Source organism: Anopheles marshallii, chromosome 3 (assembly GCF_943734725.1).
Source record: "Anopheles marshallii chromosome 3, idAnoMarsDA_429_01, whole genome shotgun sequence".
Taxonomy (NCBI): domain Eukaryota; kingdom Metazoa; phylum Arthropoda; class Insecta; order Diptera; family Culicidae; genus Anopheles; species Anopheles marshallii.
In genome coordinates, this window is record NC_071327.1 from 7,337,122 (window position 1) to 7,362,591 (window position 25,470).

General features: G+C 43.8%; 4 protein-coding genes across 4 annotated transcripts; 1 reads left to right on the plus strand and 3 right to left on the minus strand.

Annotated features, from left to right (window-relative positions):
* Positions 1 to 1,706: 1,706 nt before the first annotated feature.
* On the minus strand, positions 1,707 to 8,882 carry LOC128711845 (uncharacterized). Its single transcript, XM_053806730.1, has 3 exons — positions 8,789 to 8,882; positions 2,845 to 3,417; positions 1,707 to 2,779 (listed from the first exon to the last, which is right to left on the minus strand). The coding sequence occupies exons 1-3, from the start codon at positions 8,880 to 8,882 to the stop codon at positions 1,707 to 1,709; spliced, it is 1,740 nt and encodes a 579-aa protein (XP_053662705.1).
* A 3,150-nt stretch (positions 8,883 to 12,032) lies between these two features.
* On the minus strand, positions 12,033 to 14,558 carry LOC128714652 (activating molecule in BECN1-regulated autophagy protein 1A-like). The gene is made up of 9 exons (XM_053809528.1): positions 14,283 to 14,558; positions 14,148 to 14,209; positions 13,979 to 14,049; positions 13,334 to 13,914; positions 13,036 to 13,256; positions 12,752 to 12,963; positions 12,582 to 12,692; positions 12,257 to 12,499; positions 12,033 to 12,169 (listed from the first exon to the last, which is right to left on the minus strand). Exons 1-9 carry the CDS (start codon positions 14,556 to 14,558, stop codon positions 12,033 to 12,035), a joined length of 1,914 nt encoding a protein of 637 aa, XP_053665503.1.
* Positions 14,559 to 14,964: 406 nt separating this feature from the next.
* Positions 14,965 to 16,641, minus strand: LOC128716351 (uncharacterized). Its single transcript, XM_053811270.1, has 2 exons — positions 16,487 to 16,641; positions 14,965 to 16,420 (listed from the first exon to the last, which is right to left on the minus strand). Exons 1-2 carry the CDS (start codon positions 16,639 to 16,641, stop codon positions 14,965 to 14,967), a joined length of 1,611 nt encoding a protein of 536 aa, XP_053667245.1.
* A 3,687-nt stretch (positions 16,642 to 20,328) lies between these two features.
* Positions 20,329 to 22,836, plus strand: LOC128711516 (eukaryotic initiation factor 4A). The gene is made up of 3 exons (XM_053806395.1): positions 20,329 to 20,563; positions 21,761 to 22,598; positions 22,692 to 22,836. The coding sequence occupies exons 1-3, from the start codon at positions 20,329 to 20,331 to the stop codon at positions 22,834 to 22,836; spliced, it is 1,218 nt and encodes a 405-aa protein (XP_053662370.1).
* The last annotated feature ends 2,634 nt before the right edge of the window (positions 22,837 to 25,470 follow it).

The following is a 25,470-nucleotide window of genomic DNA, read 5'->3' on the forward strand; positions in this document are numbered from 1 at the left end:
AGCTTGATAAAATCTACAATGAGTTTGAAAAGCTAGTTGAAGGTTGATACAGGGTTATCGGAATTGTTTTAAGAGATCCAGAGAGACAGAAGAGGGTTCTACATCGCTCCTCATAAATATACTCAAACGAGACACGACAAAAACAAAATCCTGATTTGTGTGATTACCCGTTGGGATGCATTCCATTCATTGTTTGCCTTTAAATATGATCCAACACTCCATTTAAATTATTATACTTACTCAAGACAACAATCGGATAGAAAGGCAGACTCATAAAACTGAATTAAAACTCCTTCACGTTTATTTTACAAATCCACAGTCATATGTTGGTGAATTTAGTGTACCTTAACATTTCTATAGCCTCATTCGGTTCCTATTTGTACGGAGCACGCTACCAACACTGGCTTCCTTTGGTTACCATGGTAACTACGCAATATTGGTAACGATAAATCGTTTTTTTTTTAATTACGCAGCACGAACAATTACCGGTTTGCATAACCGGATCTGCTAATTTTCTTTATATTTTGTTGTTTTCTTATATCACAATTCACCACACAGCGACATTGCATTGCATCATGCTCGATGAAACTATTGCTAGTGGCGGCACAAATAGCAGCGGTCACAATAATTTGCGCAACTGATATGATATCCCTATCCGTGTTCAGCTTACCGTTCCTTGTACGCTGGAACGGGAAGTTGCTACACATATTCCTAAGTGCTGAGTATAAATCCTAACATATGAGAAAGTAAAACCACTGTAGCTTACAAAACTTACGACACAGTTGCATTTACGTTGAAGCAAACTCTAGCATTTGTTAGAAAATTTTCAGCATCATACTTGGAATTGTATAGTACTTTTTGGAATTGAAACTGATGAAGATGCCTCAAAATGGAATTAAAGAAACTTTACAGGATTGTGTGCCAAGATAGCAAAAATAGACAAAAAAAGGACCTTATTCTAAACATGGTTTGAGAAAGCCAACAACACTATTTTCTTTACACATTGTTGCAAACAGTACAAACAAACAATACATTTGCTTTGATTTATCGTCTTAAAATGTTATCCCTGATGCTAGATTCCTGACGTGTGTTGCATTTCTTTTTTTCGTTTGCTTTAATCTTTCTCCTACTAATTATTTTTCGTGCAACTATTGCAGACTAGCGTGTGTTTTTTACTTTTTGGACGCGTTTCGCACTACAGTTAATTTATGGCGAAACTCTTAAAACGTTAAGGAAAATATATAGACAGATTTGTTTCTTGTACTTATTGCACTTTCGTTTTGGCTACTAATCTTACCTTAATCTCGGGCCTGTCTGTTCCAATCCATTACTTCGACATTCTACCAGATTCTTAAAGGATTTCGACCCTATCGTATTGTACCTAGTGTCGCTTCGATTGCGTAACAAAATCAACCGTCCGTTTCGTGGATTTTTTTTCGCTAACCTACTGGTGTCAACTTTACATCAGCTTAGTAAGTAACTCACTATAAATCAACGAATGCACTTAACATTAATGAGCCGATAATCTTGAGCGGAGTTACACCTTATTACACCACTTAATGTCCCACGGCGATTCGGATTCGAATTCGTGGTTAAATCATTCTCTTTATGGCACCTTTCCAACCGTTTGTGCGTATCCCGAAGATGTACGATCATCGCCACCAACCAAGGGCCAAACAAATGCCATATGAAACATCCCACGTTCCTTACAGGAAAGCACAAGTCAACACAAGAATCAGCACGCTGACGGGAAAGATAATGTAGATGGCCATTCGCGGATGGCACGTAGATACGAGCAGCGTAATATCATCATCCTCATGCTCGATACCGTCCCGGGTCGGTACTTCCACGATCACGCGCTCGTTCGACCAGAAAGTGATCGGGAACGAACAGTGCGTACTGTTAATGCATCCCTTCGAATCGGATATGTTCGAGTACTGGAACGTTGGCTTGTAGATGTCAAACATCGCGTGTATATCATTCTGCACGTAGTCGTTATCGCTGTAGAAAATGTAATAGTAATAACCATCCGATACCACCTCATGTTTCGTGACGGTATGCGACGCACCCTCGAGATACTGCACGCTCTGGCACGATTTGCTCGGCGGGAAACTGTGCGCGAGCAGTATGTCACCATCGTAACAGGACAGCAAACTGTTCTCAAAGCTCGATACCGAGTCGGACGTGTTGTTGGAATAGTTCATTGCCGTGCCACCATGATTGATCGCACGATCGTATACAAGATCGCGCCTTCGGCGACGTCGCCTCTGTCGCTTACCGGTCGCCGGCTGCTGATCCGATCGATCCACACTATCCGGCGGCACGATTTGTTCACCTTCCTTCGACGACACCGTTTCGGACTGCTGTCGATGGCCAGTTTTGTTGTGATTGTGACGCTTCCGGTGGACGCTACCGTCATCCACTTCCGCCAAAGGTCCCGCTTCGGTGGCGCGGAAGTTTCGATACTTCTTAACGAGATTTTCTGTCGTGCTTGTTGGCACCTCGGTAGTCGTCGTAGTTGTCGTTGTTGTCGTGCTCGCATGCGCTGGTACGTTCTTGATCGTGACTGACACCGGACGACCGATACGCTTAGTTGTCGCGTGTTGCACTTTTCTTCCCGAAGTGTCGTACACCGGTGCCGTCGTTCGCTTGCTCTTATCGAGCTCATTGTCAGTGGTTCTTGTGCTTTGGGCACGTGCCTCTTTCGAAGTGTGCAAACGATGCAGCATGGAGGCTGTTTCCTCCGGCGATGGGCGGTCATCCGTCACATCTTCTCCACCTAAAAACGGGAAACAAAGAAAACAATTAATCGGAACCCTTTTGCAACACCCTTTTGCCACTCACCATGATTTCCATCGGCGGGTAAATTGGACGTGCCCTTCTGCTCGCCCGAATACTCGATAAACTCGGCCGCCGATTCAAAGGTGACCAGCACCTGGCCGTGCTCTTTGTTGAGGTAATTGTCAATTTTATTGCTGTTGTGCTCGAGCAAACCACAGGTACGCAGGTTTCGTTCACCCTTTACCACCAATATACGGGAACCGTCGTAACGGGAGCAAACCCGCAGCGCTACCGTCGCCCCTTTCAGCAGGTAAAACCCCCAGTACTCGAGCGTATCGTCCGGCAGGGACATGGATTTTTTCAACCGTATGTGCTTCCTGTTCTTGGACACCTCCGGCTCATGATCGAGCTGGAACGCATTGAACGTGGTGTTCATCTGTAGTGTGTGCTTCTGGCAGAACACGGACGAGATTCCATCGCGGATTTCGATGATGTCCGATTCGGCGATCGGGTAGACAACGTCCGCAAATACCGTGTGCCGCAAGTAGAGCGGCAGTATGATGAGCGATGCCGGCAGGATCGCGGTCAGTATGCAGAACGCGATCACACGCTTGACGCCGTGCATGCTTTTGGTCTCTGTTGTGGGAGGAGACAGTGAATGATCATTAGCAAGATGCGACATTCTTAAATTAATAAACGATCGATGAATAAAAACCACCACAAATATACCGTCACCAATGATGTCGAGATGAATAATTACAATAAAATTGATTATCTTCCGATGAAATTATTGCTGCGGGTACAAAAAACTGCCATCATCATCTAAATAAATAGCCGCCGAATATAAATGCCGCGCTCAACCAATCATACACTGGATTTTTACAGTGGCGATAAGACAAACGTGCCTGTACGCTACAAGATAGGGGCACCGAGCTACTAAGGCCTTCATTTAAGACCACGGCAATATACTGCCCGGTTATCACCATCAGCTGATCAGCAAACGAGCAACCAAAGTCTTCGACGGTAAACCCATCGCCGTCGTCGTCACCGTCACATACAACAGTGGATGACCCACAGAAAAAAAACCTTCTCTAATCTAATTGTGTGTCCGACCGTTTGTGTTGACGTTGATTTTCCAAACCGTACCCGCAAGAAACCATTGAATGAACGTGATAGTTATTCAAACCGGCAATGCTACCACGCCATTGCACGCGTGTCTGTGAAGCATGATCGGTTCATGATCCACATGCACGATACACCTCGGAACAAGGTTTGTGGTTAGAGTAAAGGCTGTTGGTAACTGCATCTCGTCCACCATTCGACATTCAACTCAAAAATGTTCCCCCCCACACATGAATTGAATGTTATCACACAACGAAAGCACACCTGGGGACTGGTGCTGGGATGGGAACGTCACCAACGAATGCCTTCTTTTGTGAAGCCGTTATTCCACCTTCAAGCGGGGTTGGTGCAAATTGCGTCACACCCTCGGCAGAAGCACATCAAGTGACAAAGTGTCGGAAAACGCGGAACTCCAAACAAAGCAGTATCACCAGCGACTAATTATTATCTATAAGGGCCATTGAAATTATGAACTTATTATGAAGGGCTTCAACTGAGGGTAATGTTTAAAATCGATAAATAATAAGTTTCCTTCTCGGCCACACATGCCTGTGAAACACACTTCACTCACTTCCAGATGTCTCATATTTCATAACGGTTTAATGTTTACCGGCTTGTTCTCCGTCGCACAAGGCCAGATGTACAGGGTGTACCTTGAGAAGCAGTGAACTTGTTACAATAAATGTTTTTTTTTTTAAATTGCCTTTGGTAGCTGTTTGAAAATGATATCGGCTAAGTGGCTGCAAGTGATGAGACATTTCACAGAATGACTCAGAGGCAGACGAGAGCCAATCGGATAGGTAGGTATCACAAATTATAAGACAATCGAACCGTTGGATAAGTGGACCGAGGTAAGTATCCCCACTCGGAAGATGAACCGGCCAGCCAAAATTTATCCAAACATTAGGAGAGCATTGCATGTGGTGAGGCCCATCAATTGACAATAATTGCTAAACGGTCTATTTTTGTATAAGGGAAGTACGTTGAAATTAACTGTTAGCATGCTAGCTCTCCGTTTCAAAACCGTAGGTTATTACCGATCTGCGATGCCGGATGTTTGGATGGATGAATTTGTTGACGATCCGTGATGTTGAACGGCTGTTATTACACCTCCAAACTTCATCTGCCGTACCGTCAAAGCACATATGGGTGTAGAATCAGCATGGGAGTCAGAATGGGTGTAATCAGACCACAAAACTTTCCACAACTCTCATAAGTGATTTGAGAAGCAAACCCTCCATCGGTCACCACTACTATATGGTACACCCTATAGTTGCTCCGCGACAACTACTAGCAAAACGTGAAGGACGTGGAAAGAAAACACGCCGCAACAAAGCATGCCCTTGGCCATGGATATAAATGCAAACATTAGGAATGGGGCACTTATTATTTATAGCTTGATCGTGTGCCAAAATTATGAGCCCCATTCAGTGTTACATTGTTGTCTTCTGTTGTGTGGCATCGCGTGGAAGATGCCATCCATGCATCGATTAAATGTCTTGCGCCGTGAGTCAGTTTTGCGTTGAAATATTTCCTTGTGCGGGAACACCTTCTAGCAAAACAACCTGCACGCGGTGGATAAACAAATCCCTGCTGCTACACGCCGCTATCTGTAGTTGTTTGTTCATCACACTTCCATGCCATCGGTGGTACATGCTCTGTTGCCGGGCAACGGATTAAGGATGTTCTTCCGCATCGTCTCTCTGTGTGTCATCGTATCATTCAATTAATTCCATGGTCATTTGACCTGCGTCTGTAAATGCGAAAGAATGGAACTTAGGGGCTGGTTGATTTATCCGGTACAATCCGGTACGGGCGCTAGTTGACCCGAATGATAAAAACCATCAAGTCTGGTCACCCTCACTGATAGATGGAAAGGGGGTGCTTTTCAATAATAGCCCACGAAGATTCTACAAAACTCCCGCACCAGATGAAATGCTGCCTGGTCGCAGCTTCATCGCTCGAATTCGAGTGAGCAAAGTAAGCGACGACACGACAAGACACGACGAATGTGGGGGGTTTATTTTTATCATCGAGCGCATCTTGTTAGTGTTTCATCGTGGAGCATCGTGTTGCCACATAAAATCATCAACCCACCAGTGTACTACGTGCTAGATGTGTTCCGTACCACCAAGCTCGGTTTGAGCATTCGGTTCGCTGAGCATCCCTCGGTTGAGTCTAATTAATGTGAAGAGAAATCGATACCATCCTCCCACCAATGATAAAGGGACGATGATGATGACTATGATGCTTATTATTGCAACAAAATCACACGTTGCGGCACGTTATTATTTTTAAAATTAAGGGTTAATACATGGCCGGAGCCAACACTGCACATGTTACGGACAGTAATTCAACACTGTTTTTGCTCACCGAATTCATGCATCTTTGTGCGTAGGGGATGTGCGTTTTTACGCTTCTCAAAACCCAACGAGGAAAGACTGCTTAAAGCAAATCACTGCACCATTGTAAAGAGGAATATGGATATTCCCTACTCTCTAGCTTGAAAGTACCTACACTGCCCGATACACCGCACCGGGAAGGTAGCACACCTGCACTGCGTTTCCACGCTATTTGCCTTCGAGAATAACAAGAACCGGGTGAGATGATAATGTCATTCGGTTTCCCCGATATGGACTGTCTTATCTGCCACACTATATCAAGTCACTAGAGTACGTTGTTCGTCTCACAAAATCCCCCTAAAGGTGGGCCGCCAGCGTACTAAAATGTATGATATTTCGGTTTGAAAACGCCACAACTACCTGGCTGCTGCTGCAATTACGTGTCACGCGTTTCACGATTGATACGATGCGGTTCTGTGTGTTCACACAATGATCCCGTGGTCTGCTGCGATTCTGCCTCTCCAACACACAAATCTGCTTTCCCGTCACGGAGCAAAACAGCGTTTAACCAGCAGCTAGTGCCCGGTAAGCAAACAAAGCCATCCCTTGGCCATTGCTTTGTTGCAACACACTGTGATACCGCGGCTACGGCTGCTTGTCTCCGGTGTGTCGTGAACGTTGCTCTTTATCTCCTAACTCGTAGTCGAATGCGTTCCACGCGCACCATATTTCACGGGATCGTTTTTCACCCCTCCACATACGCAACGCACAGTACAATTAAACTGTGCGACAGCAACCACACTGCATTGCACTGGTTAGAAGTTAAACGGATAGAAAGACAGTTTGGTTCAGCTGGAAACGTGAAAGTGAACGTAACGTGCAACTAAGAACTGCGATTCGGTACTGTTTGTATGCGCGCAGTGAAAAAAAAACTCTGATTCCATATCGCATGGTTTTCAAAACAAACCTCCCCAACCTCGCACCACCATCCCTCTGCATCTTTCACAACCTGTGCATCTACGTTGCCTGCTTGACAGCTTGATTTGACAAGTTGGAACAGGGTTGATGCGAATGCCCTCCATGGAGGATTTGAAAAATTTACAAATTGTACGAAACGGTTATTTTTTTTTAAACTTAAAGGAAAATAACTGGAGTTGCGTGAATTGTTTTTGGTTTACTTTATTCAACAAGATGGACATTTTTGATAGCGTGTTCTTTTTCTTTTCATATACTTTTAAATTGTTAAATTTGGAAAAAATAAGTGATAAATGAAGGAAACTATTGCATTCAGAAACTACAAAAAGGTTTTGCATATAGGGGATTGCAAATAATACTACCAAAATCTCATTTTTTTCCATAAAAGTTATAAGTAATTTTAATGCTTCCTTTTCTGCAACCTCTCTCTGCAACCATTGTCGTCTGTTGAATATAGGCCTCCAATGTTGTGGAATCCAGCATAACATTATTTTATTTATTCCCTTCTTGCATTGTCACTTTTCCATCCAATTGTGACGTTTATCGCGACCCACCTTCTTTATTACTACTGATTATCCTTATCGCAATGTTTTAAACATCACAAAGCTGCACTTAATCAAAAGGAACACCGTTCAAGATAACTTCTCCAGGGGTAGCCAAACAGCTCCCGATCACGCCCCAATAACGTATCGAATTCTGGCATTAACCCGACCCGTTCACGTTCCGACCATCTGTACTGGGTTGCATAATACCCCTTCAGAGTTATCACTGTGGATCATGCATCCATGACATGGGACAATCTCTGTTTTTTTTTTGCAAAGCAACAACGATAAAGCCGATGACGGTGTCGGTAACTAATGGAGTTGTAAAATAAAGCTCTTCCAAACGATAAATTGAATCGCCTTACAACGTACAGCTTAGCTTAGCAATAGCGCTTGATATGCAAATGTGCTTTAGAACAGGATTTCGCATTCATTAATCCTTTCCTGCCCCAATGATGCCCCAATGCAAATGGACCTGTTGCCGTGTGAAACTGCGATAAACAATACACCACACTTCAACCAAATCCGTTGGCGTTGGTGTCGTTCAGAATTCACTCATGCGAGCAACTGTTGCGTCTCGCTTACATATCCTTACGCTTCTGATTAGATGACTAACGGACTAGACTATGTGAAGCACTTGAGATGGAGCTGAAACGCAAAACACAACACAACGTGATTGCGCCCAAGTGTGTTCGCCTCGCCAATGTAAAGATGGCTCTTCAAAAACAATACACCTTAATGCGCGAATCTTCACCTCGGGCCTTGTTTGTGGTGCAATAAAATGGCTTTCTTCTGGTTGCAGCAAACAGTTCTAAATCTGTATCAGCCGTCATGGGTACTGGGTCTGACAGTCGCCAGACTGTCCTTTTGTGCTACTATTGAGAGCGGCACATAGTGTTTACCATCCAACGCGGTCTCGCTAACATTTAATGCGCAAAGATGAATGTATACTAGAAATACATCTCGTAGCAACTCCTCTAATATATACTTAGCTGTAAAACTGTTCTGTTTTGGTTATATACTCACTATTTAATCGCTGCAAGGAATTGTATTTGTACACGTGGTAATACGCCACGTTATCCGCGTTGTTCACATACCGAAGTCGCTTGTTTTGCGCCATCTTCTTCAACCGTGTTCTACCTCACCGTTAACCAATCTTATACTAAATACTTTCACACGCTTCAACACACGTGCACGCTTGCAAGATTCATTCGAGGTCAATCACGAAGAGCCAGAATAACACATTTTAAAACTTTGTTTCCTTATGATACTAACATCACATTGAGAGTATTTCACTCACTGGCTGCCACTTATGTACTAAATTCACAACCACAAATAATCTTCACTCGTTCCGCTCCAGTTATATGGTTTTTCTCTTAATTTGTTTTCTTAATGCCTCCCTATCATTAAATTCAAACAAATCAAACACAGTGCGACCGTAAACAACACCGTATTCAAAAGTGGCGCCCTCTAAAATCGCTTAAAATACGCGCTAAATGTTGATAACGAATCGCGCCCAAAGTGCAGAGCACGGTACCCGATTAGGTACTAAACGCGCGACTCGAAATCACGAAGAAACAACCATCCTGAACGCCGTCCAGACACCGATTGCGATTGTGACCCGTCGCGTACGGTGAGCTAACCGCGCGACCTGTGTCGTTTGTTGTTAGGAAAAGCATTCATACCCGACGCAGACACACACACACACGGCGTTCAGGCGCGCAACTGTTTCGGCAGAGAATGAAGTGGCAAAGGGGGAAGCGGCGATTTATTATCTGTTTGTCCCTACCAACCAAGCGCCCAACGCCCACGCCCACCCAACACCCCGGAATCTGGTGGCAATGCAATCGCAGTTGTGCTGTTTACTCCCGGGGGTGCTTCTACAAGACCCAGGCAGGGTCATTTTCTCACTCCATACCCGAATTGTGTGACCGTACCATTTAGTGATAATGAGACGACAACCGGATATGGGATGTTCAGGATCAAGCTGTTTTTAGGTGGACGATCGTCAGACATGAAGCCTCTTTTCGCAAACACCAAGCCCGGAATGACCCCCGGAACAGCACGGCACCGTGAGACAGACAAGGGCGATATAAACGGTATAAACTATTTATTCTATCTATTTTTATTTGCAATCTCACATCAAACAGTGAGACCGGCCGTTGATAGCCGGCACATTCAAACAGAGCGTTACGTTACATGCATAAGTGGCCATCGTTTTCTGTTTTCTTTAAGATTTGTGTGGGGCGCGACGACCCCCAATACCAGTCGTCACAAGTGATAAAATTATATCGTTCCATTTTGGAACGAACGCTTGCTGGAACGTTTCCGGTAGGACGGGGTTTTCAAATGGTGTTAGACAGTGGTTCGAAATAGCCCTCGGTTTGACCGATCGACCAGCGACTAATGAAGGTTGTGAAGAATTTCAAGTAGTTTTTGAGTGCGGTTTGGCCTTCGTCCTACCGAAACTTGATTTTGTGCGACGCAATAACGAGGAACCTTTACATTGGAAGGGACAGCCCTACTGCCTGTGTGTATCGCACATAAGTGCCGCAGCAGTCTTCGCATTACCACATGTATGCCCTACGGCGATTGGTGTTGTGTGTGTTTATGACTAAAACATGTGTCTATTAACCGATCAGTTTACCCGGACGTTCGATAATGGCTCATAGCAACAAAAGTTCCAGAGTTCCATAATCTCAAGATGCTACTAATATCTCAGAATCACGATTACAAACAATAACTAATTGACACTAATCGATACACCAGAGGAACTTTCGGGTGCTTTGCATTGCAGATGCACAATGTTCTGAGATCACGAAATTTAATAAACATGCTGACATTATCTGGTTAGACGTAAGACAAAAAGGTGCTCCATTAGGCTCGAATTGCCCTCTGTTTGCCGACAGCATCAGCCCATAATGATCGATAGTATCGCCACATCTTCAGACAATCCAATCAATTTCATACTGATTTATAAGAAACGATGTCTAAAGGAAGAATGGCGCTGCACGTAATGCTACTACGTCTAATTCCAATCACATCACATCAACCAGCTGTTTCAACAAATGATTTTAGATCGCAGTTGTAGGAGTGCTTTTGGTACACGATTGGGACATATGTTACGGACTACTAAACTTGTGTATCGCTTATCAACCAAAGCAAGCTGGAAATGATTTACGTCTTAGCAGAAGATAGGACGACATAAAAGTGCGCCTGTTGGTAAACGCGATCGTATCCGATTGTATGCAATTAACCATTTGATAACTGTTTACCGAATCAATTGAGGAAACACAGGAAACTGTGAAGAACACCATTGCACTCCATAAACACCAGATTGTGTATTGCAAGAAGATGTACACCGATAAGATGAATGGTTCTCTCCACTTTACAGTTAGCCCTCAGATAAGACACGCTCGTGAAACGTTCACTTTCCAAAACGGCACGCTTATTTGGGGAACTTAAGCGTACCTTCTTATCTGTCGCCGAAAACAGCTGTGTACTGTGGTACGGTTAAAATGGTGTTAATTTACAATCGTATTATTAAATGGTTGCGGTTGCAAATCATGTCACTTTTTTGTTGCTGCCCAATTTTACATTGTTGATGCAGCTCCCAGCGCAACATTGCTGCAATTCTCTACCGTTGTCTGTATTAGTGAAAAGAGATCTCATATTTATGCCGTACATGATTTCTTTTTCCGGCTTTACTACCCTAGATAGTAACTGCTTATTACTGCAATTTCCTATTTACTCAATACGAAACACTTCAAACCGGACGAAGACGAAAACGTGATTGTGTGGTGTTTGTTCTCTATCGACGAAGGATCATGGCTTATCAGGGGATTGGGATTTGTTTTCGCTAAATTTCACGTGATTATCACGCCCAACGGAAGCATGTGTAAGGTGTGGTTATGTCAAGTGTACACCCCATGTATACGTTCCCGTTTGGTTAATTAAGTTCCCCATTAAACTGTTAGAATACCTATCTGAAGCTACTATCGGATGTTTTCAGAGCACGATCACAGAGATTGCAATACCTAACCGGGTTGTAGAAATCTCCGGTTTCGGGGTATGATTTATTATACAATTCATTAAATCGTGAAAATGGTTTATATCTTTGTGTACCGTTGCTAGTGCTGATCTAGGTATGATCAGAGGTTGAGTATCATATGAGTGCTTTCATAATAAGAGGATATATGTGTTAGTTTGTAGCTTCTGTTTTCTCCATATTACTCACTTGTATGCTGATGTTGCTGCTGGTACCGCGCAACTACCGGCAGACCTGAATGAAATTCGATTTCAATCCAAGCAAAAGCCCATACCCCGGTAAGGAGGCCCATTTTATGCAATTTATCTCGAGATAGTTGTCGGGATCGAGCGGTAGACACAGTCGAATTCCTACACGATCTGCCAACAAACGAAGGGGAGATTAAAAAAAAAACAAATCATCGATCAAACAAAGCTCAATCCGGAGCTCGGTTCGCTTCAACTTACCGTTCTGTGATACTGTTTCCGTTTCCGAAACATCGTTCGAATCGTTCGAAACATTACATCCGACCCCTATCCGCCAGCGTGTGTCCTTATCGAGAATGTACGCATATTTGAGATTTCGGCGGCAACGCAATCCAACGGCAACGTACCGACCGGATGGTGAGAAGGAAAGTGATACAAAGCTGGCAGTAAACTTAAATGCATAAATCAGCTCGCCGAAATTATCCCTTCGAAGACTTCTAATTTCTGTTGCGAAATAACATGTACAAGTAGATAGATGTTGGTCATAATTGAGGGAATTGAGGGAAGAAATCTATGCAATACGTACCCATTTCATTCACGGAACGAAACCGTACGGAAGCGATAAACTGTTCACACTGTGAGATCGCAACGTTGGAGTCGTTGTTGATCAAACAGATAGTGATCACATTTTTCCAATCTAAAAAAACCAATTATTTACAACCGTGTGTTTGTGCCTTTGAGAAAAAACTTTCGTACCTTCCTTGAAATCGGGCAAATCGTCCACATCGCCCTGAAATGATTCCAGATCCCAGGCTTGCAGGATGCAGTGTTTCTCGGGTGACAGAGGCCTTCCGTATAACTGGGAAATGTAATCCCAAGTGTCCGGCAGTTCCGACGGAGCGAGGGTATACAGCATATGGCATACCTTGCGCAGCAATTCGCTCACCAGACTGAGATCAAATATGTATCTGAAAATGCGAAAGACAGTTGATACGACTGTTTGGAATTGTATTGGCACAGAATCCAGCAAATATGCGTACTTTATGTAGCTTTTATGGCCTTGGCAGATGTAATTTTGGCATATGTTTCTGAAGTATATCAGCGGTTGTGTTAACAATACAGCACCAGGTGACCACAAACGTTGACTGATTTCCGTCGTGATACAGATGGACGTGTTGTGTGTGTTGCGTGTCAGTAGCCTATCCTCCAGCGCGTCGATCTTGCGGATCAGTGACATTAGTGTGAGATTGAGATTAGATTTCTGCAACAAAATAGAAAAACACATTTGAGATTTGTTTTATGGTTTCACCGCGTTGTTTCACACCTAGCCATCCTTACCGTGCACTTGTCTGCAGGACTAACCGTGGAACAGCACCGGACTTCGCCTCGTTTGCGGTTGATCGTTTGCAACAAATGTATCCAAATGAGACACTGCTTGTTCATTTCCAGTTGTAGCAGATATTCGACCTGAGTTGAGAGCGTTAGTTCGAGCTTATCTAACATCAGGCTAACACTGCGCAGGAACGACACCATCAGATACTCCGGTTCCACTTCCTCCACATTTTTGCCTACGCCTGCCATCAGATGTGTTTTCGTTTGCGTAATTCCGGTAATGAGCCGCAAATCCTGCGTTACATGTAGGAACCTACACTTGCAGTCACTGTACATGCCGGTCGTGTACGTTTTGTTATTGACCCAATCCCAGAAGATCACTTCGTTCATACTGGTGAGCAGCAAAAAGTTAAGCGTCGGATGAAAGCATAACGATCCAATCGGTTCTGGTTCATTCAATGTGCCGGCAAGGCGATTATCGACGTACACCGAAACCGCACCACCGAGCGTACCAAAGGCGATAATGTTCTCGTTCGTCGGATGGAACGCCAACGTCCATACAGACCGATCACCGGTGGGATATTTCGCTAAAAAATTGACAAGCGCATATTACCACACTTGCCACTGTATCGTTGTTGCTTCATTTCTTACCAACTTTCTGCATGGAAGAAGTTTTAAACACGTTAACACTTCGGTTGGTCTGTACGGTAGCCGTCAGTAGTCTAGGAAAGATAACAAATCATGTAAATGTAAGTGTAGGCACTAGACAAAGTAGAACATGGAACAAGGGAGCAGTACCGAGGCGCCGTGACATACATACCCATTATGGCTTTGTTCAATGTTAAACACGGACTCCGTTTCACTGGCCAAGTCATCAATGGGCTTTAACGGTGGTTGCAAATGTGTAACATAAATATAGACGTTCGAAACTTAATGATCAATTCCTTACACTTACCTCGCACAGATCGGCCGTTTTCAACCGTTCCATCAACGCCAACTCGGCCAGTTCGACGGCAAGCTGACGAAAGACGGGCTCGCCACATGCACCACTGATGATCGTCGTTGTGGCCGACATCATCGACGCATTTCGTCGTATTCGTCGCGTTCGGTAGCCCCGTTCACGGTTGTCCAGCTGATACACGATATTCCGATCAATTTTTAGCATTTTTTCGTCCGATATTACTACGATTGGTGAGGGCAAGGGTGGTGTGAATGTGGTCGGTTGCACCATAATAATCTGCCTTATTTATTAGGTTCTGATGGAACTACGTAACGGGACCAACATGCACCAGGTGTAACACCCATTCCTCCTACCGCGGGAAAAAAAATCTAGATTCTTATTTTCACCCGAGGCAAGCCGATTTTCTGCTCAATAATCTCACGGCAGTGGAAAATGTGTAAACAAAACCGCGTCCAACAGAGCGCTTTTATCAATTGACAACACGTCAAAGAGCGCAGTTTTGCACAACCTGAACCGTTTTGAGAACTGTCATTGCGTTTTGCGCGGCAATTCCAAACGAGTCGTTTGCATAACTGTTAGCATTCTGAACACGGTCGTTATGTTGAGGGAAATTCAACTTTTCTACAGTTCAACGATATAATTCAGCATTTTTACTAGATTGCAATGAAAAAAAATTTTAATAAGAATCGAAACTTTTGGAAGATGTTATCGAAACAACATCGTCGAAATTTAAATCTTCAATCCGCTGTGAAATGTCACTGTTCCGCAGTGGGACATCTTCGTACTCGCTCGCCATTTCCGGTATGCGAACTATCGGGCAGTACCAATTATTTCGTTTCTCCTGTGCCCATCCAATGTAATAGCAACGAAACTTTTCTTCATCGATGAAGGTACAAAGTCCGGGCCACGTTTCCGAAGTCCAATATTGCATTCCTTGTTCCTTCCGTTCCCACCAACGCTCGGCCCGTTCCTGAAGCAGCTCTTGGTTGTAACCGGTCATGGAAAAAAACATGCCCGAAAGGCATCTGACGAGCGAAATGTTTGTTTCCGAAGCATCAAGGTGACAATCTCGATGGGAACTGATTCTGCAAACCTGTGCGCGCAACAGATTTTTCTCCAACCCATTAAATTGTTTCACAATATGCGGTACCGGTGCTTCTAGGTTTCCGCGTAAGAATACTTGCAACCCTTCCGTTGCTTCAAGCTGCTCCAAGGTGATATCTGGCAGCTCCTGCCACGGTTTGGTGCGTGGATTCTCCGACACCCAATACTTGCGATTATTCAAACGATTTTCAAGCTGTATCCGCTCAAGGCGAATGCGCAACATCGACGCAGTAGAGTGTATGGATAAATGTGAAGTGGCGCAGGGATCGACTACCATTCCCGAGGAAGAATCTTCAGATGAACGTTCGGAAGACATGCAAGATAAACGGTCGATTAATTCAGCGAGTAACGAGGCTATGTGTTGGCGACAGTACTGCTCTTCGATTTCTCTGTCCACCAGTGGAAGTTGGGCGAGTATGTCCTTCATCACCCCCTGTGTTAGATCATCCAAAGATTCGGCCGTCAGCTGTGGCAAAATGCTCAGTGATTTGGTTTGCTTAAGAGTTCTTTCCAGTACGCCGTCGATGATGTTGGTTATAATTTCCGGATGCGTCCCAATCACGCCCCGACACTCGCAGTATTCGACACTCTTGTCTCGGAGTTCCGCTTCCAGTACGTAATAATCGCAACCCAACGATCTCACGATGCCCCAGAATTCGCATGACTTTACGTTTGAATTATTGTGAAGCGTTTGGTCAATTTGAGTGCTGATAAAATAATCATACCCTCTGGGAATATCCAAACCCATCATGTTTAAGCCGCGATTAACGAACAGGCTGAGCTTCGTATAATGGCACCCTTTTTCGTGTTCAATCTGGGTCAAGATTTTGAGGGTTTGTTTGGCCAATATCGCTTGTTTCTGCAGTGTTCTGCCTTTCTCGCGAGGTTGATCGAAAGGATGAAGGAATAAGCGATCCGGCGAAAGGAAATCGTTTTGGGTTAGTCGACAATATTCCTCAAAATGATCAACTACGTTTGACGGTGTATTATCGAGCAAATTTGATACTAGTCGAACTAGTAAATCATACCTAAAACAGGGAAAGAAAGCACACATTTTCGGAACTTATTTAGCTTTTTCACAGAAGAATACTTACAGATTATCACCATTTCTGCCAACCTGGCGACGCAATAGCGCTTTTGAGCTGGTAAAATTGCTTTCGAGCGAATAATTTTCATTCGTTTTTATAGACTTAAGCAATTCTTCTTCGGTGCGATAGGCGTCACGGGGAACAAAATCTTTACACTCCATGTTTTAGTTATCCAATTCCTAAAGTTGTTCAGAATCCAATTAACTACAATTTTATTAGAAAAAATCAATGATTGCTTGATGCAAGACAGCACTGTTGAAGATTTGAGGTGCAGATTAGCACAGGCATTAGAGCACTCTCATTGACTGGTGTATGGAATTTGGGATACGAATTCTATCAACACGTTTCCTTGTGCAAATGATAGTAATCACTGGAATGATAATTTTCTGAATATGGAATTTAATTTAATATTTCTGTGATATAATTACGAGCGAAATTTCGTCCCAACGCCCCTTTTCGTCAAACAACTGTCAAAAATGACAGCGGGGCGAAACAATCGTTGTTCGCTCGACACGGGCGAAAAGAGCCACCTGTATTTCGCCATTTCACGCCTGCTTCACCGCCCCGCGGGCCTAAAAGCTGCTTCGCCGACAGCTTCTTGCTGCAAATCTTTCAATATGGCGACCTTTCGCTTGGTTTATAAAAATCCAATTCAGCACGTGTATAAAAGTGCCAAACTTCAATCGTGAAAACGTACGTGAAAAACGGGTGAAATTGGGTCGAAATTGGTGGCAAAAGTGAGAGAAAAGTAACGCAAATCGGTAGACGTACGAATACGGACGTAATTTGGTGAATTTAGCGTGAAAATTGCAATTGTAAATTTTTCCTGCCTAGGAACGAACCAAAGAGTAAGCGCCGAAGGCCGTGTGGTGCAAACGCGGCGCTGTCATTACGCTCGTGTTCTTAGCGGATCCTATCCAAAGATCTTCCTGGAAGCGTTTCAACAGTAAAATTAAGTCAGTAAACGGTGCAACAAAGTTTCGGATGTGTTGTAAAGAAAGGACAGACCAGCCCTGGAACCTGGAAGATCCATCCATGTCCAAAAATGTGGCCTTTTATTCTAGCTTCCAGCGCTCCCCGGCCTTCCATCAGGCGCAGTTGCAGTGCGCACTGGGGTAGAAGGACCATCGAATGAAACGTACCGAGAAATGGTTCATTTGATGTTTTTTTGGTGACATGGAAAAGTGCACGAGCAGGCCATTTTCTAATTGGAGAAAACCGTGCTTTGATTTGAGATTTGTGTTACCATAAGCACTGTTGCGCACTTCATCGATGGCACATTCAATAGAATGCACGATCATCGTGTTTTTCATTGTTACATGCCTTTGATTATCCTGTGGCCGTGGAGATGACAAGATGATACGGTCGAACGCTAATTTTAGCGCTTTTCATGATCATGAAAGTAACTCAGTCTTGCCATCGAGTTGCTTTGATAATGACATAGAAATTACTCGATACATCGTCGTAGCTGACGGTCATTTAAGTGACAACGGTGCAGCCAGGCAGCCACGACGACGCTGGGGACCCCGCATCCTTGGCGACATGGTCCAACATTTCTGCGAACAAGTCATAACGGCTGAACGATTTTACAACCAAAGCGGTCCCGAAAGAGGGAGCACGACGTTCCGTTTGTAATGGATTGCATTTTGTGAGGTTAGGTTTTGCTGGATGGTACAGAAAGTAACCTCCGCTGATGGTATAAACGAGACAGAAGCAATAGAACCGTACCGTGTAAAACAGAGTGAGAGAGAGAAAGAATGGAAAGTTACGATTCATTGGACGACGGGTAGCTTTGTTTCACGTTCCGTACTGCAGTCATAGCCGATTCATGTATTTCTGTACCGTTATTGAAAAATTACTGAAGCATAAGCTCCCCCGTTTACGGGACTTAAGTTGAATATACTGAGAAATGTGGAGAGCAACTCGTGGAAGCCACTGCTAAAAATGTTGGTTTTGGAGGTCATTGTCATTGAGCCCTTGGTTGAAGGTTTACAGCAGTCTTTTGTGCGAATCAGCAGAATAAGTATGATATATAGCGCCCTAACGTTGGCAAGATTTAAGAGACCTGCTAAGATGTAGTCGTGGCTTTTGTGTAGAGAAACGTACCGTGTAACTCTTCGATCGTTGATTCGTAGTATTATTTCTCGAGAGATCTAATACTTGCTGAAATAAGAAACAGTTCAGTCACGTTGCTAGGTGCATATGATAAATCGACTCCAGTGTGTGTGTGTAGGTCCGGTTAGTCATCGAATGCTTGGTCATACGGTAGAGTACCGTGGTCGGCACTTTTGCCAATGGACAAGACATCTTTTAACATCTTTGCAGTTTTCCATTTTCCTTCTATTTTGGCCCATTTGGTTTGGTATCGGTTGCAGGGGGGATAATGAGACTTTCCTCGTGCATTGCACTGGAAAAATATTCCGCAAAATGTTCATGCCACCCATTGTTCGTTACTAGCATCACGCACCTAGGGCAGTAATCTTGGAACACACGAAGGTAAAACCGGGTCGCGCGAAGAAGCGATTTGAGCAGGAGTAATGCAGCATACGAGTGCGAGAAAGAGAGGGGTTTTGCTACAAATGTGACAACTAGACGACGGATGTCGATTCCGGCCGGTATTGTAATACGACTCGGAGGCAGCGTGAAAGAGAAAACAAGAGTGTTCATTTAGCCCCAAATCGGATAATCGATCTCGTTTCTTCGTCCTGCGTCTCGCTCTTATATGAATTCTGGTTTGAGTCATGATGGAAGCTATCTTCGTGGCTGTACCATGCTTAGCAGGCTTTGATAGTACGAAGTTAGTAAGGGTTGGACGCTAAACGAGATTTTGTAAAAAATTTCTTGTTATAGGAAAGGTATAGAGTACTTCCGTGGGTGTGTGAAATTTATGTTCGTTATTATTTTATGTTAATAGAAACGCATCTCCAACAAACAGCCTGAGGTTGCTGCGTGTGTGATGCATTAATCCGGAGGTCTGAAAACGGAAATCGTTCGATCCCCGGGAGGCAGAGGATAGACTGAGAAGCAATTTGATTAACAGTGGACAACATTTTTCATAGCAAGTGTTAAATATTGAATAAGTTTGCAAGAGCTAGTGTAATTTCGCATCAGAACAAAGTTACTTCGCCGAGTTTTCGTATTTGACCCGGTACAATGAATAATACGTCATCATCCGATGGCATCGTAGTAGAGTCTACGCTTCGGGACTTGTGACGGCTGAAGTAACGATTACACTTCACTCGGCTTGCCTGCACACCGCAAAAGAAATGCGACGTTTTGCCATCAAAACATTACAAAGAGCACAAATCAGCAGACACGGCTCACGTATATTCCCATTATCATCCAAGGTCGTTGTGTCCGTGTTTAGCCGCTACAACATTTGTGTGAAATAGGTGTAGAAATAAGTGGAATAGTTCAACGCTGGAAGCATAAAATAACCATCTTTTGTCACATGCGCTAAACGGAATACCTCGCGATAGTTCTTTCTCTCTTTCCCTCCATCTTCCAGCCGGCATAACAACGAAACGACGCCAATAAGTTAAAATACACACAACATAGTAGGCTAGGAAATATGCACAGTTGAGTTCTTCATACATTTAACGTTCATAAAGAATTGTACCAAGTGAAAAAGTTGCAAAAGCGAGGTTGTTTCAATGTTTTAAATTTGTTCTGAATCCAATTTTGTGTGCATTCTTTTCTCTACGAACCACAATGGAACGGGGGCCGTTAAAGGCAACATATTCCTCTGGGTATGGTGAATTCAATTCTAATATATGTTTTATTTATTTTCATTTTCGGAACGTGTAAAAATGGTGCTCTCTTCTCGGCATAATGAAACCTTGATGCAGATGGATGATAACCGCCAGGAGCAACAATCGCACGATGGACCCGCCGGCATGAATCCAGATGGCGTTATCGAGTCTAACTGGAACGACTCGTATGATAACTTCGACCAGATGGGTCTCCGTGAGGAGCTCCTGCGTGGTATTTATGCATACGGTTTTGAGAAACCGTCTGCCATCCAGCAACGCGCAATTGTGCCGTGTCTGAAAATGCGCGATGTCATTGCCCAAGCTCAATCCGGTAAGTGGTGGTGTGTAGCGTGGAGTCTTCCAAGAAGCTCGTTTATGTTTGTGGTCACGCAATATACAGGCACACACACACGCTTAAGAAAAGGGTTCACACAAGATTTGGACCGCGTAACGGTAGGAACAAACAGGGTTAAAATGGAGTAAAGCATGCGTTCTTCATGAATGTATATGGTGTGTGCGGTACGACTAAGGACCTTAAAAATTATCGATTTTCTAAATCATCGGCCGGATCTATCGTAGAAATCTTATTGTTAGAGCCCCATTACATCCGTTTTTCTGGTTATATGATATGGTTTCTAGGTTATTCAGGCATAAGGTGTAGCTCTTGTAGGCCATAACGAAAAACCTCGATGGGTCTTCAGTTTCATATCTGATCGAATGTTTAGGACGCGTTTAGGTCTTACATACCGTAGGTCGTTTTTATCTGACTGAGTCGTGGCCATTTCTAATCTTTGATGAAAGTTATCTTAAATACACCGTGGTAGGTATGATTTTTTTTTCACAAATTCAGTAACTTGTTCATAAAGGAACTAATTCTATTCTAATGAAGCGTAGGAGAACAAGAACCAGCTTCATTTTGGGAAAGTATCAGAATTTACAAAGAATTTCCGATTTATCTCGGTACATTCTATAGTTATATTACAAGAAAGACCAATAATGGCTCCAAAATGTCCCTGCTCATTTGAATGACTTAAGTGAATTTTACAGGCCACACGGATATTCCCTTGTCAATCAGCACACTCCACCATTATGAGTGCGTCTTTTCTTTGCACTAAATCTCGTGTTCTAATCAAAATCGATTAAATTATTTTTGTTTGTTCCGTACTACCATACCAAATTCCATGTGTAGATTTTTAATTGGTGATGTTTTCACTCGTGTCGTGTGTGTTGCGTTGAAGCGTGATGAGCAAAAAGTGTATATGTTCAGCATCATTTTTTGAACACATAGGTAAAATCGTTCTGTCCATTCTTACCTCAAAAAGTGGTGCCAAATTAAAAAAAAGTACGCTACTTTGGATATGTATGATCCGTATTAGTTTTAACATGGTCATACGTTTGTACCAGCGTTCTACAGATTTATATATGATGTAATAACGTAGTAATGTATCCCACATACGGCATCTATTCTGGTTGGAAATAAAATTTATGCGCTTGCTCTCTCGCTCTTGTTCTTGATTCTCGATTGCAGGTACCGGAAAAACAGCTACATTTTCGATCGCGATTTTGCAGCTGATCCAAACCGAGCTGCAGCAATGCCAGGCGCTGATTCTGGCTCCGACTCGTGAGTTGGCGTCGCAGATCCAAAAGGTGGTCATCTCGCTGGGTGACTTCTTGAAGGCCCAGTGCCACGCATGTATCGGCGGCACCAACGTGCGCGACGATATGCGTCGCCTAGAGCAGGGATGCCACATCGTGGTCGGTACGCCCGGTCGTGTCCACGACATGATCTCGCGTAACGTACTGCATACGAAAGAAATCAAGCTGTTCGTCCTGGACGAGGCTGACGAGATGCTGTCTCGTGGTTTCAAGGACCAGATCCAGGACGTTTTCCAGAAGCTGCCGCAGGACGTACAGGTCATTCTGCTCTCGGCAACAATGCCCGCTGATGTGCTCGAGGTGTCACAGCATTTCATGCGCAACCCGGTCAAGATTCTGGTGAAAAAGGAGGAACTGACACTGGAAGGTATCAGACAATTCTACGTGGACGTTAAGTTCGAGGATTGGAAGATTGGTACGCTGTGTGATCTGTATGATACGCTCTCGATCACGCAGGCGGTTATATTCTGCAACACCCGTCGCAAGGTTGATCAGCTGACGGAGCAGATGACGGAGAAGACGTTCACCGTGTCCGCCATGCACGGCGACATGGAGCAACGCGACCGTGATCTGATCATGAAGCAGTTCCGTACCGGTTCTTCGCGTGTGTTGATCACCACGGATCTGCTCGCACGAGGTATCGATGTACAGCAGGTGTCCTTAGTTATTAATTACGATCTCCCCACGCTGCGGGAGAATTACATCCACAGGTAGGTCAACAAGTTAGCCATAAAGGCCTAATGTACCCTGTTTTGTGCAAAGAAGATGGTAGATACTAATGTTCTGTTGTTTTGCCATTCTAGAATTGGACGTGGTGGACGTTTCGGTCGTAAGGGAGTTGCCATCAACTTCGTTACCGAGCAAGACAAGCGGGTTCTCGCCGACATCGAGAAGCATTACAATACTACTATTGAGGAAATGCCAGCCAATCTGGCTGATTTGATTTAATTGCGGACGAGAGTATATTTGTTTTCCCTCTGAAGAAATACTAGCAGCAGACCAGCGCCGCAAAACAAGTGTGTTGTCGCTTTCTTCCTTCTTCTGTGTACTGTTGGTTGTGTGTGTGGGTGGTGTGTGGTAGCTGGGTGGTGTTGGTAGTAACATTGTGTCGTCGAAAGCGCGAACCGAACCAAGAAGCGAAATTCCAGAGACATTACCGAAGGAGGGAAAGTAATAAGATAGCGAAAGAGGAAGAGAGGGTGCAGGTGATTACAAAGAGGAACGTAAGGATTGTCCGTAGCTGGTAGAGAATCGTGCGAAGAGCAGTCAACACCATCTGCTGCGATACAACATCAGCAGCACGAGCAGCACCATCAGCAGGAAGGTGAGCAGAAAGAGGCAAAACTCGCGAATTTTGGTAGCCGATGATCGAAGCAAAAACCCCGTCAGCAAAAGGAGAGTTTACACAAGAAGAACACACATAGCAGAGTCGCAGTAGCAGCGCCTACGGAACATCAAGAAAATCCACGTCCCCTCTATATAAACAAAAATAAAAAAAGAAACAAGGTGTAAAAGGAATTAATAACAGAAACCTTAATCTACTACTTTTATTGCTAATAAAATTATTCAAACCAACAAACAGAACAACAACCAGATATCGTGGGTGTAATAAAGCCGGAGATAAAAACTGGAATCATGTTGCGACTGAATCGCACAAACAAACCGAAACCGGTGTGGGACTAAACGAAATAAAAGAAAAGGCATTGTACGGGGAGAGCAAAGAGTGAAATTGTTGCGCCTCCTTTCTTCCAAGCAGTGTGTGTTGGTTGTTATGTGTGTATGAATAATATTGAGGTAAACAATCGTGCCAGGATCCGGTAAGCGTTAGTGCAATAAGTATGGCATAGTATTGGCTGTTGGTTAAGTTTAGCAAAAATTGTTTACTTTACAATTTTCTATTAAGTCGGTTTTGCATCTAACCGACCATTTAAATAATGGATAGTTGGCCAATTATAATTGACGCTAGATGGCGCGGTTTGTTTTTGATTCGGAAATTTACTTCCGGTATCTGATAATCCGATGGGTTACCAAATTCAGGTTAGATCATAAACGATCTATGACTCTTCCACACTAACATTAAATAGAAAACATCAATAATTTATCGATTTTAAAGTACATTTGCTTCATATTTTATTCTTGAATAGTTTTGTTTAAGAATAATTACCCTACAAAGAATGCAAAGTAAAGAAAACATGTGTTTGACGTTTGAAACGTAAATGATGTTTGATATTTTTTCAGCTCACACAATTCTGTAAAACACTAAAATATTATTTATAATTGTACGACAATTATTGTAGCACGATTCTATGCAAATTTTGTGGCGATTTGATGCACAAACTGTCATCTTGCGATGACCAATTTGACCGGATATCCGATGTTCAGACTTGGTGCTTGGTAGTGATATCCTTTCATCATGCAGAAGTGTGAATCAGATAAGAAAACAGTAAGCATTTCTCGAAAGCTCTTTCGTCGTTTGCGTTTTCATTGAGATTTACAGTGGAATTCTTCAACTTAGCACGCTGTAGCTGGGAGCGTTGAATAGTGTTTGAACAGTGCTGACCAGTGGTGGTGTGTATATTGACCAAAGCACAGGTAAAGTGTTGCAGGACGCATATTTCGTGAAGCATTTCTATGTCCATTGTCGGTTATTTCGGCAATCGAAAACCCCGTAGCGGTCGCGTACATTCACGCAAGTCATTGGGGCAGAGCCGGTTTCGATGGAAAACTGTGTGGGTATTGGTGAAGTTGAATAAGAACTCGCTAGATGAAGAGGAAAAGAAATATTTTTATTAGCGTGGAACGGGGAAGAGTGTAAATCGCTACCGAACGGCCTTTGGTATGACAAGGAGCGAAGAGAGAGAAGAAGTGAAGTTGTGGAGCGATTGTGTGCGTGTGCGTGAAAGAAAGCGTACACATGCACACACCGTGGAGGTGTGCATAAGAGCAACGCAGTAGCCGTGGACCCGTTGCGAAGGTGTTGGTGAAGTGTGTTTCACACAGGGCTTGGAGTTTGTGTGCGTGTGTACGAAGTATGAGTGAAAGAGAAGGAGCGAAGAGTGCGTGAAATTGTGCACAACAGCGGCGCAATGGCAGCTCGATTTGCGGTGTGGTAATGTTAGTAGAGAGTGATCCTTGTCATCGAACGGACGGCTTATTCCTGGCTCCGGGTGTTGTGCGCTGTGTAAAGGTCGAATTTTTAGGTTATAAAATACTCTGGGGGTGGGTTTCTTTGCCTTCAACTCCAGTACGCGGCCGGTGAGTGAGAAAATGGCAAACCGTGTCAGTTGGAAAAACAGCCCAAGCGTTTTGGACTTGTTGGAGGCGCATTGACAAAGTGTGGTGTGGTTGTGTACACGGTGCAAATTCTACCGAAAAGCCAACGTGGTGTAGTGAAGCGCAAAGACGACGTTCCCTGTGTGTTCGAAGTAGGCGGGTGTGTTGGTTTTTTCCAATTTGGGAAGATATTCCAACTACGAGCACTATTTGTGAAACTGCGAGCGTTGACCACGCTTTTTTGGACTTTGACTGTGTTCTGTGGTAGAAACTGTGTGGTGTGCCTTTTTTCGTGAATTGTGACGCAAA